General features: G+C 36.9%; 1 protein-coding gene across 3 annotated transcripts in view; it reads right to left on the bottom strand.

Annotated features, from left to right (window-relative positions):
* LOC109225587 (RNA pseudouridine synthase 5) overlaps nucleotides 79-20619 on the bottom strand; it is a 21780-nt gene continuing 1239 nt past the window's right edge. For 2 of the 3 annotated variants that reach the window (XM_019390303.1, XM_019390302.1), the window contains exons 6-14: nucleotides 17405-17573; nucleotides 16529-16613; nucleotides 15970-16054; nucleotides 15709-15784; nucleotides 15504-15571; nucleotides 15312-15381; nucleotides 14171-14249; nucleotides 13666-13759; nucleotides 79-427 (exon numbers count right to left, since the gene is read on the bottom strand). In XM_019390303.1, the coding sequence (XP_019245848.1) occupies nucleotides 254-427; nucleotides 13666-13759; nucleotides 14171-14249; nucleotides 15312-15381; nucleotides 15504-15571; nucleotides 15709-15784; nucleotides 15970-16054; nucleotides 16529-16613; nucleotides 17405-17573 (900 nt within the window). In that variant the 3' untranslated portion in view covers nucleotides 79-253. Of the gene's footprint in view, nucleotides 428-9463; nucleotides 9585-13665; nucleotides 13760-14170; nucleotides 14250-15311; nucleotides 15382-15503; nucleotides 15572-15708; nucleotides 15785-15969; nucleotides 16055-16528; nucleotides 16614-17404; nucleotides 17574-20619 lie in introns of all 3 variants that reach the window. The other variant, XM_019390304.1, reaches the window with a different exon arrangement.

Raw genomic sequence — 20619 nt, forward strand, 5'->3', positions numbered from 1 at the left:
GTTCGCCCCGTGATGACTGGCGTGATTAAAGTCAATAATCGTTTTCACAGGCCCTGCCGCAAAATATCTGCCTCAGGATATGCTCTAAAGATCCCACTAAGTTTTTTTAGTCTGGTCCAGATTTAAAAATTCTCCATCTCTGCTTTCCAAAATCTTTTGACCAAAGAAAACGGAAAAAAGAAAAAAACACGCTTCTAAGTTGTAAACTTACAAGTCACATTAATCAACATTGTGTGTGCCATGACTTGAATCTTTAAATTATTCTTCTACTTCCAACGGTATCTGCAGGCCAAGAGGTAGGGTAACCTTGACTACCTAGTAGCAGGGGCACGCACGGAATATACTTATAGCTGGAATTTGGCTGATTCGCCTTGCGTTCTTCTCGTGTTAGAAGGATAGATGGTAGCGGTGCTGTAATCTTGATAAGCTGCAAGATGAACAATTACTGTCAATAAGTTTGCTTTGAATTGAAATGCATAGCAACGTAGCCTTGTTTAAACCAATAATTACACATGATCCGCTTTTTATACAGCCCAAACAAAAGCTTCGGAACCTGACAAAGATCCATAGAATAAAGGTGTACTTCAACTATTGTTTGAAAAAGAAGATATTGAATTTGGTCACCGATCCACAATTCCTATTACCATCGAAGGAGTAAATCACCAAATGACTCCAAGAACTATGCACTCATACTTCCACCCTCACCTTACCAATTGCTTAAATGGAAAAGGGCCAAACTGCCCCTTTGCTGTTGGAAATAGAGCGCAATTATACCAGTTTGATTATAGTCCCAAAATTACCCTCGCCGTTAGTCAAATGGCTCGTTTATGCCCCTAAAAACTGACGGAGCTCTAGGTCTGATTTTAATCCACTCAAATAATATTTTCTTGCTGACATGGATTTCCAAAATCCATGGGAGGGGTATTTTATTTCAGCATACGGCCACATGGAAAGGAAATTAAAATATTTAGAAAGTCTTCCTCAGTTGGTTTCTCCTCCATGGCTGTCGAAACTTAAAAGAAGCAGGAATACACAGAAAGTTGAAATCTTCATGCAGAATGTCATTACATATATATACATATATATTAATAAAAACTAAATAAGCAATTGAGAATAGCATTAAACCAATAATGGTTCAATTAGCTTAGCAGGGTAGTCAGAAACATATCCAATTCTTGGTCCAGCACCAGCTCCACTTCGCTGGTGTTTCAGCCGGAGCTGTAGTGCCGGTTGTTCATCAGAGCATTTGAACCAAATGTTTCAATTCCTTTAAAGCTTTTTGTTCAGGATTTGGGAGTTCTTCAACTTTGTTACTTTCTTCCTTGAGCAAATAAGAATCAGTAACAACAATTCCTGCCATATCAATTTCAATCTTCCTGTTTCCTTCGTCCGGAGCAAAAGATTTCTCCCCGAGTCCGGGGAAAGATATCGATTCAGGTTTGGGGGGGGGGGGGGCGGTGGTGGTGGTGGTGGAACATCAGAGACGACAATCTTTTGGGTTGTCATCGGCATATATCGGCATATCCCAAAAGCTAGTTTATCGGCCCTGTTGGGATATATACTATTAACTATGTTTTAGATATATTATTTATTATGAAACAATTATTTATTCAATTTTAATAAAAATTTAAATAGATCATATATTCATCTGTTTGTCCATTTACTTATATAGTACTCCATTCGTTTATGTGTCTTACTTTTCTTTTAGTCTGTTCAAAAAAGAATGCCTCTTTCTATGTTTAGTAACTCCTTAACTCCAACTTTCCCCATGACATATTTAAGACCACAAAATTCAAGGGCATTTTGGTACATTACACACATCTTTAGTTTAAGAACACAAGATTTAAAAGTCTTTCTTACTTTCTTAAACCCCGTGCCAAGTCAAAATAACACATAAATTGAAACAAAGGGATTAAATGATTTAGCGTATAGAGTTTTAGCATATACATGGATGATTAAATTATCGATTTTTACAAGAATAAAGTTTGAATTCACAATCTAATGATGAAATCGGACAAACCATCAGAATAGTTAATAGTTTAATTCCGACTTCTTGCGCTAGTATATTTTGTATGTATTAAACAGACCAAGTAGAGAAAAGTATTTTATATTGACTTAATAAAATAATCCTCTAGTCCATTAAATATAATTATACTCTTAATCTTGACATAATAATTATTAGTTGTGTATATTATTTATTATTCTAATTTATTAAAAGGCGAGATTCTTTTGTGAGTCAATGTGCTTGGTAAATTAGACAAATAAAGATATATATTGGCTATGTAATGATTAGCCGATGGAATTCATGTCTCCATATTGAGATTGATGATACACCTTTACTCACCGATGAATTTTGTATCCGACACATAAAATAATTAAGTGAAAGTCTAAAGGAAATAAGTAATAAATTAAATTGGCATTCATTAGCATGTGAATCTTAACATGAGGAATTAAATAGATTTAATGGAAGAATTTTTAAAATTGAACTGAGTGCAATTACGAATTTTTAGTGGAATAACTCGTGATTTATTATGATAGAATTAATTCAAATATTACGAATTAATTCCATTATACGAAGGCTCATTAATTGAATTATGTGCTCCCTGTTGTACCTGAATATTAGGAAATAAAAGAAATACTAGTCTTGGTGAAAAAGAAATTCCAATAGGTTTTGGAAAAGGGCTTTAAACCCTTAAAATGTGTGTTATAAATACATGAGTTTTTCCATCTAGAGGTAGGCGTTTTCTCTAGCTGTATTTGGGACATGTTTTCCTAGAGAAATTCGCGCACTCGAATTTTGCTATTTTTGGGTATTATCTGGGTAACACGGGTGAAGATCGTGGAACTGCTGGATCATGATCTTGCTGGTGAGGAGCAAACTTGGTGGTGCTTTCGCTGACCATCCGCGAAACTAAAGGGCTACTTGATCGACGAGTTGTGCTCGTGCTTCAAGAGGTAACCTGTATAACTTTGTATATGCTAATTGTCTAGATTACATGTGATTTTGATACTGGATTGCTTCTGCTACATATAATAACCCATCAGGCCTTATGTGATGAATCTCAAAATCATATGAAAGACAAAAAGAGGGATGTTTTTATTTTTCTGAAATATTTTGAGTTCCTTTCCATGTAGACTTTTGCTGAAACAAAATATATGCGCCTAATTGATTTTAGAAACTATAGATTTTTTGAGAAGAAGAGAAAGCTTCTTGTATTTCAGTGTGTTTCTTACATCCCTAAGTAAATGTATTTATACACTAGGTCCTATGACTATTTTAAGAAGGAAAATAAATTACAATCAATCAGAATCAAATCTCTCCTAATAATTAAACCAATCAACAAAATTAAATCTTTTCCAATAATTAAGCCAATCAATACCCCCCTCAAGTTGGTGCAAAGATGACGCACATGCCCAACTTGCAAACCAGTGTATGAAAAGTCCGTTCCGTTTATTGAGACCCTTGGTAAACACATCGGCTAGCTGCTTTTCTGATGACACATTAAGTGATGAAACAAGCTCAAGACACAAATTGTAAATTTTTCTTTGATGATCAATTTCAATATGCTTTATTCGGTCATGCTGGACTAGATTATGAGCTATTCTGATGGCAGCCTTGTTGTCACAATATAAGAAAAGTTTCTGCTTTTCAGAGAGTCTCAATTCCTCTAGTAATTTTAGTAACCAAAGAAGTTCACAGACACCATGGGCCAATAGCTCTATATTCTGCTTCCGCACTAGATCTAGCAACTACACTTTGCTTCTTGCTTCTCCAAGTAACCAAATTCCCTCCTATGAGTGTACGGTAACTAGATGCAGATCTTCTATCATCTAAAGATGCAACCCAACCCGTATCTGTATAGGCTTCTACCTGAAGGTGACCATGTTTGGAGAAAAGCAGACCTTTGCCTATAGCAGACTTTAGATACCGCAAAATGTGAAAGACAACTTGCATATGAGGATCTCGGGGATCATGCATAAACTGACTCACCAAGCTGGTTGAATATGCTATGTACTCTAGTTTGTAACTTGTGATTACTTTCAATGGGCGATTCCGCTGGTTTGCAACCTGTCATACCAGTTTCTTTCAAGAGATCCAAAATATACTTTCTATGAGAAATAAAGATTTCTCTTTTTGATTTAGCAACCTCAATTCCAAGAAGTACTGCAATTTTCCTAGATTCTTGATCTCAAATTCCTGTGCCAATAGCTTCTTCAATTGGGTCATTTTCCCTTTGTCATCTCCCGTCATTACTGTGTCGTCGACATAAACTATGAGAAGAGTGAGTTTATCCTTTTGATGTCTTATGAAGAGAGTATGATCAGCATTGCTTTGTTGGTAGGCGAAGGAGATCATTGCTTTGTAGAATCTATCAAACCAAGCTCTAGGAGATTAATTCAGTCCGTATAGGGCTTTCTTCCGTCTGCACACCTTTCCTTGACTTTGTTCAGTATCAAATTCGAGAGGAATCTCCATATACATCTCTTCTTCCAAGTCTCCATGAAAAAATGCATTCTTCACATCAAACTGTTGTAAGTCCCAATCAAGATTAGCCACACAAGACAAAAGTTTCCTGATAGTGTTTATTTTTGCAACAGGAGCAAATGTCTTTTGATAGTCCACTTCATAAGTCTGAGTGAATCCCTTAGCCACCAATCTTGCTTTGAATCTTTCAATCGGGCCATCAGTTTTTTGCTTCACAGTGAAGACCCATTTACAACCAACCAACTTCTTATCTGCTGGTGAAGAGACAAGTTCCCAAGTCTCACTTTTTTGACAAGGCCTTCATTTCTTCAATCATAGCCTGCTTCTATTTAAGATATGCAAAAAAAGTTTCCCTCCAATACTGGGGAATAGACACAAAAGAAATAGACAAGGCAAATGCTCTATAGGAAGGAGGCAAAGAATTACAGGAGACAAAATTAGATAAAGAATGTTTGGTAGTGCAAGATCTGACTCCTTTTTATGAGCAATAGGCACATCTAACTCATTAGGAAATGTAGTTAACTCACCAGTAGAAGAAGGTTCAGCTTCGGTTGATTGCATGATGACTTCTTCTACTCTATTTCTCCTCGAGTAAGTTTTCAAATTATGCCTATCCAAACGCCCAATAGTCTCCCCCTGAATTCTTTCTCCAATTTCACTTTCCCATGTGACAATATCACCAAGAGGTCTAATAATGGAACTAGGTAGAATCACCTCTTCCTCCTTACTGCTCTCCCCCCGAAGAGGTGATAGGTAATACTGAAATAGGGCTCAGATTCTCAAAAAGTAACATCCATGCCAAGAAAAGATCTCCTAGAGGGAGGATGATAACATTTGCAACCTTTCTGTGTCGGAGAATATCCAATGAGAGCACACTTTATAGCTCTAGGATCAAGTTTCCCAGAATTCCTAGTGTGGACAAAGCAAACACACTCAAAACCTTTGGAGGAACAGTATATTCATTCTTACCCTTTAAAGCTTCCATGAGACTTTGAAAATTGAGGGTTTTAAGTGGCATTCTGTTGATAAGATAGGCAACCACTAGAATAGCATCCCCCAATAAGGTTTTGGCAGATACGTGGTGAACATAAGAGATCTTGCTAATTCTAACAAATGCCTATTTTTTCTTTCAGCGACCCCGTTTTATGCACTAGTGTAAGGACAACTAGTCTGATGGACTATCCTAATGGACCCAAATAAGCACCAAATCTTTTATCCGTGTATTTGCCGCCATTGTCACTTATCAAGATTTTTATTTTGGCATCAAATTGAGTACAAATCATCTTATGAAATGATTGAAAACAAGGAAAAACTTCACTTTTGGCTTTTAACAAATATACCCAAGTCATCCTAGTGCAGCAACCAATTAAAGTAATAAATCATCGACTACCAGACAAAGAAACAGTTTGGGTAGGACCACATACATTAGAATGAATAGTCATAAAAGGAGTTGTGCTTCTATTATCACTCACATGATAAGAGTTTCTAGTATGCTTGACACATTCACACGCATCACAGAACAAAGATTCAAATTGAGTCCTTGAAAATAAATCGGGATATAACTTCTTAAAATCAAAGAATGATGGGTGTCCTAACCGGCATAGCCGCTGTATTGTTTCTTGGTTGACATCCTTACTTTCCCTAAAAAGACTTGACCAAAGTTTTAAATTCCATCTAATATATATAAATCATCACGCAATCTACCACTGCCAATTCTTTTACCTGTTTGAAGATCCTGAAAAAATATAATGATCGGGGAAGAACTCGATTTTACAGTTTAGAGTTTTAATGATGGCACTAATAGATAAAAGATTGACAGGGAACTCAGGGACATGGAGCACGGATGATATTTTAATATTAAGAGTACTGTTAGATAGTTATGTGTAAATAGTCCTAATCTCATATGTAGTAGGAGTAGAATATGTCCTATGCCTATATGTATTAGGAGTAGAATATGTATTATATATAGGGATCATTGTATCATTGTTAATAAATAGATATTTCTCCCGTACATTCTCACATGGTATCAGAGCTTCGGTGAGAAAATTATCGTTGTGCGTCATTCCAACGACATCCGGGAAGAAAGATCTCATCGCCGTGCAATTTTCCGGCAACTTCATCTTGTTCCCAGGGTTCATCACTGCTACAGTGAGACCGTGTATATACCAGTACCACCATCAAATCCAAAACCCTTGTGCGACCAAACCCCAGAAATTCTAGTCCCATCGAAACAAAAAAAAGTCAGTCGCCGTTGGTCTTTCCAGTTGACGACTCAAGATTGATTTGCGTTATCTCCTCATCGGTAAGTGTTATGCGAAAACCAACACCACCATCTTGTTTGAAAAAGTCAGGCGACAAAACCCCAGTCACTCGCTCCGGCAAAAGTCCCTCACGCACCTCCACGTGCCGCCCGAACTAGGGTTCCTGCGAGCTACAGTAACTTTTCCGGCCACTTTTTGACAACTTCTTCAGGACAACTTACTCGTCCAGTGATTCTGAGCCTACCCATATAAATTACATCAAATTCTGACAACCTTTATTTTTTCCGGCGTGAACAGTGCACTTTTTTCAGCGTGAACAGTGATTTCCAGAAAAGTTCTATTTCTGGTGTTGTTTTGGAATCAATTTTATAGTGTGGAATTCGGCTTAGTCTCACTATTTTCAAATTTTTCTAACGACCTTTCGGCCAACTTCTGTTTATTAGCAACCACTTGGTTTTGTTGCTCAGGGGGACTCTAGTGTGTAAAGGACTCTTAACTGATTCAACTGATTCAACCTTATCCATTAACATAGACTTATCTGTATCTTTTCTGTATCTTTTTGTTAGCCTTTTCTTTAGGAGTTTGTTAGTTGTATGTATTTGTATCTTCCAGAAGATTCATTGTTGTAATTTTGCTCTATATAAAGAGCTACTACTTCATTAATAAAATCAACTCCCTTTCATTCAGTCTACTGCCTTCCTCTTTATGGCATCAAGAGCTTAAAAGCACTCTTGCGAGTCAGATCCTAGTTTCTTTTCCCCATCCCTACGCAACCCAAATGGCTGCTACTGTTGTTAATGCCGACGCTGCAAACAACAACACTGTTGTTCAGTTTAACCCTGTCACACAACTTCCTATTAAGCTTGCAGGTAGTCATAATATACATGAAGCAGCCTACAGGTTTTGAATCTAGACAATATCCTACTAATGTATGTAAACTTAATAAAGCTATTTATGGTTTGAAACAAGCTCCACGAGCTTGGTACACTGAGCTAAAAAATTATATTCTTACCCTTGGTTTTATCAAGTGCGAATCTGATGCATCTCTTTTTATTCTTCATAAGCTTGGAGTTACTATGTACATCCTAGTTTACGTGGATGATATCATTGTGACCGGTAACCAGCCATCTGCTATGAAATCTATTATTAATGCTGTCTTCACGGTTCTCTCTTAAAGATCTTGGGTTAATTCATTACTTTCTTGGTGTTGAGGTTACGCACACATCAGATGGTTTGCTCTTATCTCAGTATAAATATGTCAAAGATCTTCTCCAAGATGTTAACATGCCTGAATGCAAAGGCGCTCCCACACCCATGACCTCTACATGTACCTTTGTAACATCTCGTGAGGATTCCAAAGTGGATGGCACTCTTTATCGCCGAGTCATTGGAAAGATTCACTATTTATCCTTTACTCGTCCTGACATTGCCTTTGCGGTAAGCAAATTATCTCAATTTATGCATCAACCAGGTGTTTCTCACTGGAAAGCTGTCAAGTGTCTTCTGAGATATCTTTGTCACACTGCTCATCTTGGTATTAAGCTTGCTAAAAAATCTGCTGCTCAATTAGTTGCCTATTCTGATTCGGATTGGGCTGGTGACCCACTTGATCGAACCTCTATAACAGGGTATGTTGTATATCTTGGTGATTCTCCTATCTCATGGTCTTCTAAGAAGCAACGTTCTGTTTCTCGGTCGTCTACTGAGGCTGAATACAGAGCTGTTGCAGCTACAACCTCTGAAGTTGTCTGGCTCAAAAACTTGCTTCGTGAGCTTCACTTTCCACTGTCCAGTTCTCCACGCATTCTCTGCGACAACATGAGCACTACTTACATTTGTGCCAATCCAGCCTTTCATAGCCGTATGAAACATGTTGAGATAGATTTCCACTTTGTTCGTCAGCTTGTGCAGTCTAAGGCTCTCGAGGTCCATCACCTTCATGCTGCAGATCAAGTTGCAGATATTCTTACGAAGCCGCTGCCCAGCTCTGCATTTCTACGTATGTATCCCAAGTTGGGTCTGGTTGATACCATCCCCACCTTGCGGGGGCGTGTAAAGGACTCTTAACTGATTCAACCTTATCCATTAACATAGACTTATTTGTATCTTTTCTGTATCTTTTTGTTAGCCTTTTCTTTAGGAGTTTGTTAGTTGTATGTATCTGTATCTTCCAGAAGATTCATTGTTGTAATTTTGCTCTATATAAAGAGCTACTACTTCATTAATAAAATCAACTCCCTTTCATTCAGTCTACTGCCTTCCTCTTTATAGTGGCCTTGTATGTCGAATGATCAGCTTGCAGATATTTTCACCAAGTCCCTCACTGGTCCTCGTATTAGTTACATATGTAACAAGCTCGGTACATATGATTTGTATGCACCGGCTTGAGGGGGAGTATTAGATAGTTATGTGTAAATAGTCCTAGTCTCATATGTAGTAGGAGTAGAATATGTCCTAGTCCTATATATATTAGGAGTAGAATATGTATTATATATAGGGATCACTGTATCATTGTTAATAAATAGATTTTTCTCCCGTACATTCTCACAAGTACAAACGACAGAACTTGTTCCAGAGATTGGTGTGAAAGAACCATTGGCTATTTCAACATTATCTCTTTTAAGACACGGAGAATAGTTTTGAAAAGAGCTTGTCATGTGTCTATTTGCACAAGAATCAAAAATTCAAAAATTAAAGTGAGCAGCAAAGGCAATACCTGATTGCGGATGTGGCAACATTAGCGGAGTCAAGTTTGTCTAGGAGGCGACGGAGAAGCTAAATTTCATCCGAAGACAAGATTTCTCCAGAAACCGTCTCCTTGATTGCCTCCATATTTTCTGCCCAATCAGAAGAAAATTGCTCAAAAATAATATGCCTCGCCGGAAACCAAATTTGTCTCGACAGAACCTTAACTCCGGTGAATAGAAAAATCAAAACTGGTTGGGATAAGCTCGGAATGTTTCAGCAACCCCAACATAAAAGAAAATTCCAACCAAAAACTGACAAGAAGGAGTTTACGTAGCGAACAACCACCAGGAGAAAGAAAACTTGACCTTTTTGATAAAAACGGAACCTTAATGCTGCGACGGAGATAATTCATCTAAAAAAGGTAGCAATGGCTCTGATACCATGTAGAATTTGAGAAGCAGAAAAGCCTTCTTGTATTTCCGTGTGTTTCTTACATCCCTAAGCAAAGGTATTTATACACTAGGTCCCATGACTATTTTAGGAAGGGAAATAAATTACAACCAATTAGAAGAAAATCAAATCCCAGTCAGAATCAAATCTTTCCTAATAATTAAGTCAATCAACAGAAACCCATGTTTGCAAGTAAACATTATTTTAATAGGTTAAAATCACAGTTGGAGTTGTTAGTTTTTAGGGGCATAAACGAGCCATTTGACTAATGGCGAGGGTACATTTGGGACCATATTAGACGAGGGCGTAATTGCTCTATTTTTAATAGTTTAGGGGCAATTTTGGCTCTTTTCCCTTGTTTAAATCTCTAATCAATCACATTTGTTTTTGAATGATCCTTCCATTCACCAACCAGCCAAATAATAGCAATTTTCCAATCTCTCGTGTGGATGCTTTCGAGGCTAGAAGGGTAATTTTACAAAAGAAACAAAAGAATGGGAAAAAATGAAAGGCCAAACTTGGAAAAAAAATAGGCAAAAGAAAATCACATTAAAAAAGGCATTTGGAGCCATCCCTCCCTCTCTCGGAGCACCACTATGACCTGACATGAGCCCTCCTTTACCTCGCCAGTCTCCTTCCCACACTTCATCCCTACTCATTGCCCTTCCACATCCCTTTCATTTTCTCATTCCCCACGTGTGGCATTCGCTTCGATAATACAACATCAAACAAAAAGTCTTGACATCTATAAGAGTAAAAGCAAAGACCAAGACTACTGCTTATACCCTTCTAGCATATCAAACTCAGCTACGAAGCTGGTGGGTGATTAGTTGGCTAAATTAAACAAAACTTAGGATATGTACATGTCCTAACTTCCCACCATCCCTATTCAACAATAGAATATCCTAGAAACTGACTTGGTCTTTGGGTCGGTCCGTGGGAGCTTGCAAGTGATGGTTGGCAATCGGCGTCGATTTTGGCTCCTCACTGAACTTCTCAAAACTGCACATTCCCCTCCTTCCCCTACCTTGCAAAAGACACAGCTCCTGACTTCTAAAAATTGCACATTTGTTTTCCATATTACATTAGTTTATGAACTCTCATCAAATTATTCATTAGACGTCTCCTTTATTATACCTCTTCTTATATTTGGAAGTCAAAAGGAAGAATATCTATCTCACCGAGACCATTCGCACACTACTTATTGTTCCGTCCTTGTAACTTTTGAACAATTTTTTTTGTACCTTCTATTGGCTGATATCACCTTCTTGAAACTTAGCCTCATCCGATACCTCCCTTTGAACATCTCAACACCTCCATGGTTTTACCAACAATACCACTAGAAGATTCTACATTTTTCCTTCATCCCTTCACAACATAGATATTGTTGACCTTGTTTTTTTTTTTTTTTTTTTGTAAAGATCAACACTTTTGACTTATCCTCATTGCTAGCGTCCTATGCTATGTTTGGATGATTCACATCTTGCATCGGATCCTTCGCCTACAGCTTGTCACCTACACATAACTCACTAGTGATCATTTACAAAGGTATCCTACTACTCGTAATCGTTATGACCGTATATATTGTTTTGAGTAAACATTGTTTGCCATCACCCTTATGCCTTTTTGGGTCGTATTTGTCCTTTATTTCAATGCTAAATCTAGAGAAGAAACTTTTTCTGATTCCGTCCGGTCACAATCTATGTTTTAGATATGTTTGATTTACACTCTAGTGATATCTTGGAGCTCATTCCTACTTCAGGCAAATCAATTGTTGGTTGCCAATGTGTGTTACGTTAGTGAAGGTTAATCTTTAAGGGCAGGTTAATCGGCTTAAGGCACATTTGGTAGCCAAATGTTATGCATCGATTTTTGTACTAGCTATAATGATATATTCTCTCCCGTGGCTAGGATTGCTTCTATTAGTTTTTTCCTATCCATCATTGTTGTTTGTGATTGGCCTCTTCATCAACTGACATCAGAAAATGCATTTCTCCATCAGGAACTTGAAGAGAAAGTATACATGGAGAAACCACCAAGTTTTGTTGCTCAAACGAAGTATAGTGGTCTTGTGCTTTGATCACTATATGATTTGAAACAATCACCTCAATCATGGATTGGCAAGTTTAGCACAGTTATTAAGGAGTTTGGCATAACCCACAATGAAAGTTGATCATTCAGTGTTCTCTTGACACTGCATCAGATATGTATATTTGGTAATGTATGTGGATGAAATGCGTGTAAGGATTTGGAGGCATTACCAAATTGAAACATCATTCAGTCAGTATTCTTGTACCAGGATCTAGGCAAGTTATATTGAGGTATTTCCTAAGCACTCACCTCAATCCCGATTAGGTCTTGCCAATTCATAGAGGGAGTATGCTCTCGATATTCTTGAAGACATAGGCATGACAGATGTTACGCCTATTGACATCATGTGTATCCAAAGGTTAAGCTTATAGCGGGTGAAGGGGAGCATCTTCGTTTTCCAGGAGGTTGATCAAAAAGTTAAGCTATCTCATCATAACTTGACCTGGTATTACGTTCTCAATAAGCATTGTAAATTAACTCTTGGATTCTCTGTGTGCAGTGTGCACCTATTGGGATGCAGTGATTCGCATCGTTCATATAAATCTTCTCCATGAAAAGTAATGCACTATGAGGATTGAGAAAACTGTTGCGTGCACGGGCACATTGAGCAGATCAATTTTAAGACGTTATACTTCCAAATAATGCTTTCTAACTGGTATCTTGGTAGAGTAGAAACAAAATGTGGTTTCAAGATCCAATGCAAAAGCAGAATATTGAGTCATAGTACTACAACTTATGAAATTCATATGAATGATGAATTAATCGACTAAGAAAACTGAAGTTCAGAGAGAACGATTGGATGGACTTATGCGTAATAATCAAGTCAATTCATATTGCATTTACTCCAATGCTTCATGAGAGGACCCCAAGTACCCAGAAATCATTTGTTATTTTGTCTTTTCTCTCAGGACATGATACATATTGTCACACAACTTATAAGGTCAAATCACCAAGTCCCTCGACGGTCTTTGAGCTAATTATAAACATAGATTTCAATACACCATCTTGAGGGAGAGTGTTATATAGGTTGTGTAGGTGCTCTACATCGGGAGATGTAATTGTATACTTTGAAAAGCGTGAATATAAAACAACCCAGGCATAAGACATTTGTCTCATGCTTTCTCCCAAATCTCTCTCCCATGTCTCTTATTTCTCACCGAGCAGTTTGAGGGCGATAGACAAGTCATTGTTTGGATTATCAACAGTAATTGGAAGGATTATTTAGAGTCAAATGCAATAAATTGAGGATCAAATGAGAATAATTGACAGAACGAGAATCAGATCATTACTAAGGTCATAGTCTTGGGACTCGTTTGGAAAACTTCCCTTCCTTAGGTTTCTAGGGAGAGGTTAGATTCATTTAATCTGTGCATATTGAAGGCCTTACATGCAAAATTTTGTCCAATAAAACGAGCAATTAGTGGGGCTTAATGGAGCAATATATTGAATTTACTTGTTTAATCTAGGTAGCAAAACTTTTATTCATCCATAGCTTTCATTTTAAAAGAATTATTAGAGGATATATGGCTAACTGTTAAACATCAAAACAAGCATCATAGTTAAGTATTCCTCTGATCAGTTATGTAAAACTGCAAATGACTAACGTAGAATTTTTATTTTTTTGTGGCTAGGTAATGACTAGAATTGAAATTACTGGCTTCTAAAACAATATTGTGAAAAACAACTAACCTCATTTGTGATTGGGTGTATAAGAACTATTTGATGTGCATGCAGGTTATATCCACAGTCTCCAGGAACAGGATTCTCGGGTCTTTGATAGCCGCTAATGAAAAAGTAAAGCCAACTAAAATCAGGTCACGATATTAGCAGCATCAGCAACTATTGTTATTGTTTAAAGTGATTAGACAAAACAAAAAAACTCAGGTATTTTCTGTCTCAATTTTAAGTAATTTGACTATCTTCAAAATTGGCATAAAGAATAAAGCTTCTTTTCGTCCAAAATAGGCATAATTTATATGCTTTTAGAGAAATCTGTAAGCTTGTTGTCCATAACTGTCATGAAAAAGGACTGTTGATTACTACTTCCTTGCTTTAATATGATAAAGCTGTGGAAGCAGGGTACTATAAATAGCACACAAAACTAGTATTTACTACCATGAAAACAATAAGATGTCTGACCGAGGGACCAATTAATATTTAAAAAAATGCGACAAACAGAACTCTAATTCCATACCCATCTTTCTCAAAACTTTCATCCATTAATTCAGGATCAAAGCACTTTGGTTGCCCGCCAGAAACATAAAGAGGATCACCTGGTAAGATATACAATATTTTATTAATCATGAAAAGAAAGGAACCAACAGAATAGCTGCTTGACTACATAACAAGAGCAGAAGAACTGCTGTAGCATTCAGAGAATGTTACAAGAGCAGTCCTAATTATTTGCAACAACTAATCGATTTTGGTTGGTTAGTTTGTTCAAGGTATACAAATTAAGATTTCAGAACCAATCTCTTTCAACAGACCCAGTAGGTCTATGAAGGGAGTAGGATTATTACCTAGAATTCAGCTTCGACAGAACTACAGTTAGCTCAGGCGAACATTCTTAGCTTTTGCATTGACCAGATAGTACAGGGGGATACAGGGGAAGCATACACATTATAAAATCTGAGCACAAGATACTTGTTGAGGAAATTACATAATGGATGATACCATAAGGAAATGGTAATTGTTCCTTTTTAAGCTTGGAAGTGTTTGTCAATGGAATAAGCATCTAAACCTGCAATTTTTATTGTTTCTTGATAAGGTAAAGGTTTATTAATTAATGTACCAAGATGGTATCAAAGGAAAAATAAACCTGCAATATTATAACTATTTGATAAGCCAATCATATTTGCTTGGCTATAACCCAGAGGATGAAAACACATTCCAACCCCCCACAGTTCCAATCACATATTTTCTAGAAGTAGAGGGCCTCATATCATCTTCATCAGAATGATCATTGGCATTTCTGTAACAAAAGAAGATGCATAATCCACAGACTGAGTTGAGGAAGTATTCCAAGATCATTCTCTTATCATAACCCAATGTATAGTCTGAGGTTCTTCAATCACCTTTTCTCCATTACTCATGCACTAAGGTAGATATTACTGATATGGTTTCATAGAACTAAGAACTATGAACGTGTGCGTTGCACCAAACCAGAGTCAAAGTACTGGTCAACATATGGTTGGCCATCTGAAGTTGGTGATCTTCGTGTGTCATTTATTCCTTTTTTTTGGGCATTTCTTTTAACAGACAAACTGAGTTCTACTTCTATTTTTATTTTTATCTTTTTATGATGGGGGAGAATGTCTTATAAAATTTCAGATTACCAATTAGTGGAAGTCCAATGAAAGAGAGGTGGATACGGATTTGGTGTGGCCTTCCAGATTGAATTTCAACCTGTTCAAAACATACAACATGAAGGAAAGAAAATATTAAGGTTCCATCTCCTTCTCCAGGGTAGGGAAGGTTAAGGAAGGTGGCTATAGTAATAAATTTCTTATGTCTTTGACTTCTATTACCTGGACCAATGTGCTGTTATTCTCTAAATCTCTTTCAAGAACGCGAACACTGCTCAGAGCTGGCTTCCCTGGAAACGAAGTTCAGAAGGAATTTAAGCCAAAAATAGTGTCTTTTGAAGCACCACTGAGAATGGTAACAACTGAAGGAATCTTTATAAAAGCTAATCCAGGAGACTGTTTATCCAAAATAAACAAATTTGAAAACCTGAAGGAGAAGCAACATACAACCCTTTAGCAACTCCAGGATATTTAATCGTCCCAATTGGTTGCTTGATGACAACCTATCAGTCAAAATTACTTTTAATTTCCAATAACCCAATGGATTGCTACCCTAGAACAGACACTCCAACGGACAAAATGAAACCAGACAAACTGAGGCGAGACAAAGTGTTAGAAGGTTACAATGTAAAACATGCATAGAAGGATAAAAGGGGGAATGTAAGTGAGAATAATGCTATAATAATACCTCATCCATATCAATCACACCACTTACAAGCGCCCGATATATCTTGCTAATTTTCCTCATTTTCTTGCACTCTGAGTTGGTGTATCTATACAAATAAAGTTCACCATCTTTAACATAATGAAGGTGGCGATAAAAGCTTCTCATTAAGAGTAAAATGGGAAGTTTAAGTTAAATTGTTTCCAAATTTAGAATGCTATTATTCTTTTTGAAACGAACTAAAAAAGAAATGTTGCCACATAAACTGGAACGGAGGGAGCATTATCTTGGGACTGAAAAGTGTTATATGTTGATAGCTAGTGACAATATAAAGATAGTACGCAGACTAGCATATGTTTCCACAATTTTCTCCAATCAAGAGAGTTTTGCATGCTTAATTAACAATCTCTTTCAGAACATTAATAACATTAATAAGACAACTCGATGCATCAGTGTCCGACACTGGAACATAGACATCAAGCTGCCTTTATTATTTTATCACTCTGAATGAAATTAGCAAAAGCAGCATAAGGCATGTCAGGAAAATAGGGCATGTATAATTGGTGAAGCAGATTCAACATACTTGTCTTCAACAACCGACGTCCCCTCAGCAAAATATGCCGCAAGGCGAGATTTAGCGAGCTTTGTTTTCGCACAGAGAAGTATTCCTGGAACATCCCAGAAAAGGAATAAGATTGTTTTTTCTTGCTTGATTTCAGAAAAAAAAGACAGGGAACTGTCAAAATGAAAATTTTATATTGTTACAAAGTGTTCATAATTCCAGAAAGAAGCTCTGTAGCATGATGACTCGACTTCGTATCGGTTGCTAGATCTCGAAAATACGATCATGATTAAACTACTACTAGGTCCTATTAAGAAAAATGGGGGGAGACAAAATTCACATTTCTTGAAAACTAAAACTAGGCAAGAATAACGTGCTGCCATGACAGAGCACGATTAAAGCTCCATCTTTTGGAAATTACATACAAAATACCATGGAGAGTTTCTTCTAAGATGGACTAATATACTGATTTTTAGATCATGTAAAAATTCGAGAGCGAAGTTGGAAGCCAACAATCAAGACACTGATTGTCACATTGAACGACAATTAGCATTGAAGGGACAAAAACTATTTCAAAAACCATATCATTATCACTTCGCTTCAATGTTGTCCAGAATCGGCGATTAATGTGTTTCTGTTTTCTTCGCTGGATGGAGGTGAAAGATAGCTTGAATGTTAATTTTTTTACAATTAGATTTAGTATTTCCATTCAGTTATTCAAATATAAAATTCCCTGCTACCATTGATACAGGTTTATGTAATTCTGTTCTTTTTCGGTAAAGGAGATACCATGACATAACATTAAAGTCATCTTTCATATTTTACTTGTAGCAGAAATTCATTCTTTATTCAATAAGTAAACTTGGAGCAGAAATTCATGTATCCGTGATAACTCACCTGATGTACCCCTTCCTAGGCGATGAACTGGGACAGGATGTGTTTTTTGACAACCCGATGAAGAGGTTGTCAGCTTGCTCACATGCCATTGGAGTTGTGTCAAGACAGTCCGCTGCTGGAACAACCCTCCAGGAAGGACTTGCAAACCAGAAGGTTTATTTAGAGCAATCTGAAATGTGAGAATCCATAACATGAATATACCCTTGGCCCATATAAGACAGTGAGAGAAATTCTCTACGAGCTATGCTACAATATGCTCTTTGTTTCACTTGTATTTGTTTCATTCTCTTTATGTATCCACTAACAAGATCTCCAACTGCAGGCTTATTTATTTTAACTTGTTAAAATTTAAAATTTTCGTTTAGAATCAAAACAGGGCCTGTAGAAAGAAGATCTATGAGCTTACAACTAAGCCTCAATTCCAAACAAGTAGGGTCACAATATAGATCCTTTATATCAATTATGGTCCATTTGGGCCTATTTTATTCCAATACTGGAATTTGCCTTTAGAATGAATACTCGAAACCTAGGAATTCTTTAAAGGGAAAAGGTCCGAATTTGCCCCTTTACTATGGTATATAGTTTACGTTTGTCTCCCGTTATACTTTTCGTCCAAATCCACCCCTACCATTAACAAAGTTTGCACAATTGCCCTTTGCCCTAACGTCCCTCCACCGTGGCATCTGACTCCTCTAATATTTTGTCCATGTCAGCAGCCAAGTAAGCAGGTTCCACTAATTAACCCAACCCTTTTTTTATTAAAAAATTCTCATCTTCTTCTCCCTCTCTTAACTCACAGACCCACACACTCCAAAACCTCCAAAAGATCATTCTCATCTTCTTCTCCCTCTATTAAATGTTCTCATCCTGAAATGTTCTCATATTCTTCTCATTTCTTGTTATTTCTTTTCTTCTCACCAAACACTCACCTAACCGGAAACCACTACTGGCCGGTGACAAATGGCTAGAAACACACTTGAAATACAGAGTTAGGCCATAAAACATCATATCCGAGCGTAGGTGAACCACTATAGCCATGAAATATGATTTATGGTAAAAACCAAGGCCAAAGCCAAAGCAAAAATAGAGCTCTGCCTACCAACCAAGAAGGTAAAAAACTCAGAAGATTACCAGTTGCGTTGTTGAGTTTTGAGCTTCAAGTGTGCTCAAAATCGGATTGTTGTCGTCTTGGTTTGGATTAATTTTGAAAAAAAAATTAAAAACCCATTTCGGTCCAAGTTCACGGATCTGAAAATTTAATGGATGTTCAGTGATTTATTGTTTAAATCTTCTAGAAATCATTTATTTGTGTTAGATTCGGAGCTTAACACTTATTTTATCAAGATTTAAGAGAAGAAAACTTGAAACCTCCATTTCTAAATAGTGAGAAAAGTTGAAGAACTCGTCAAATTCTTCGAAATCTGGAAAAGTCATGAAAAAAATATGAGAATCAAGTTGTTTTGGGAAATATGAAGTAACTTGAATCTGATTTGGGATTGTTTGGTTGTAATGGTGGTTGGAGCCTTGGAGGTATTGGTGGCTTTGAGTGGGGGTGGAAGAAGAAATGGTTGGGGAAGAGGATGGCGATGTGCATTTGGTCATGTGACTTGGAGGCTGACATGGAAAAAATGGAGTGGGCCAGCTGCCACGGTACAGATCCGATAGGGATAAGTGCAAATATTTTAAGTTCATTAACAGTAGGGACAAATAGTATAACGGGTGGCACAAGTAAACAATATAGTATACTAGAGGGGCAATTTTAGACCTTTTCCCTTCTTTAAATCTCACATTTATTCCTACACGAACATACAAATCCCTAACCAAACTAAAAGGACTTTTGGCAAACACAAATCCTGTAAGTGTAGCAACAATGACTAAACCTTAATTCCAAACTGTTCGTATTGCTTATGGATATATGCTTCCATTGTGCTATGTTCTTTGTTAAATCTGTATGGATGTGAAGGGATTGTAGGTCCATTGAGACAATGTCCCTCCATTTGATTTTAGGTCTATCTCGATTCTTTTGATAAATCATCTTAGTGACACACCTCCGGACATTTGGAGGTGTACATACGATACAATCAAAGATCTTAAGCGGGTGTATCTAATTTTATCCTCTGTGTATGCTGCACTTTCTATGGGAGACTACTTGTAATCTTTTCTAATGTTGTAAGATAGCACATCCATCTTGACATAAGCATTTCTACAATACTCATCTTATGGATATGTCAAATTTGAGAGGCCCTAAATTCATCTACATTCAATCTATAGTCTATGCTTCCCTAAAAGGCTAACCCTAAATATCTGAATTGTTTGCATTCAGATGCCATAATCCCGTCTAATCTCACATCAAGGTCATTCTTCTTCCCTGAACTAGTAGTGTATATATTCTTACTTTTACTTATCCAAAAACTCTTGCTATCTTGAATGTTTCTCGATAATTCAAACCATTGATTGACCCTTTCGAATATTGTTTGCAAATGGTATTCACGGTGGAATCCCATCATATATACTACTCCCTCCGTTCCAATTTATGTGAACTGTTTGACTGGGCACGGAGTTTAAGAAAAAATGAAGACCTTTGGAATTTATGGTCCTAAACAAGTCAAAAAGGGGCCAGTGTATTTGTGTGGTTATAAAAACTTCTCATTAAGGATAGAATTGTAAGTTTAAGCTAAATTGTTTCCAAATTTGGAAAGGGGTCATTCTTTTTGGAACGGACCAAAAAGGAAATAGGTTCACATAAACTGGAACGGAGGGAGTATCAGTCAATCTATAAATAGGATAAACTAGTACAGACACAAAGTAGATCCCTGGTGTAAAGCCACGATTATGATATCATAAATTGACTAGTCTTTTGCTGGTCATCAACCTACAAACCTCTTCTAAAGAAGCAAAGTAAGGTACTGTGAAATATAAACTTCCAAAGCTCAGTGATAAATGCCCCTTTAGTTAAGTGATCACATCATTGGACAGGATTTTGCAGAAGATAACAAGAATTGCATCTAAAGTTTGAGTACCATAGAAATCTACCAAGGCGGTTCTTTAATTTTTTCCTGCCAATCAAGTTTCATATAAAACCTCTTGACAAAATGGTTAACCAGCAGCCATTTTACCAAAATTACAAGGATATTGCGTAACTCCTTCGATTTATTACTTACCTTCTCAAAAAAATTTGAGGAAATCGCCTTTATTTTTTTTTTATTTTTATTTTT

Source organism: Nicotiana attenuata, chromosome 5, assembly GCF_001879085.1.
Source record: "Nicotiana attenuata strain UT chromosome 5, NIATTr2, whole genome shotgun sequence".
Classification (NCBI taxonomy): Eukaryota; Viridiplantae; Streptophyta; class Magnoliopsida; order Solanales; family Solanaceae; genus Nicotiana; species Nicotiana attenuata.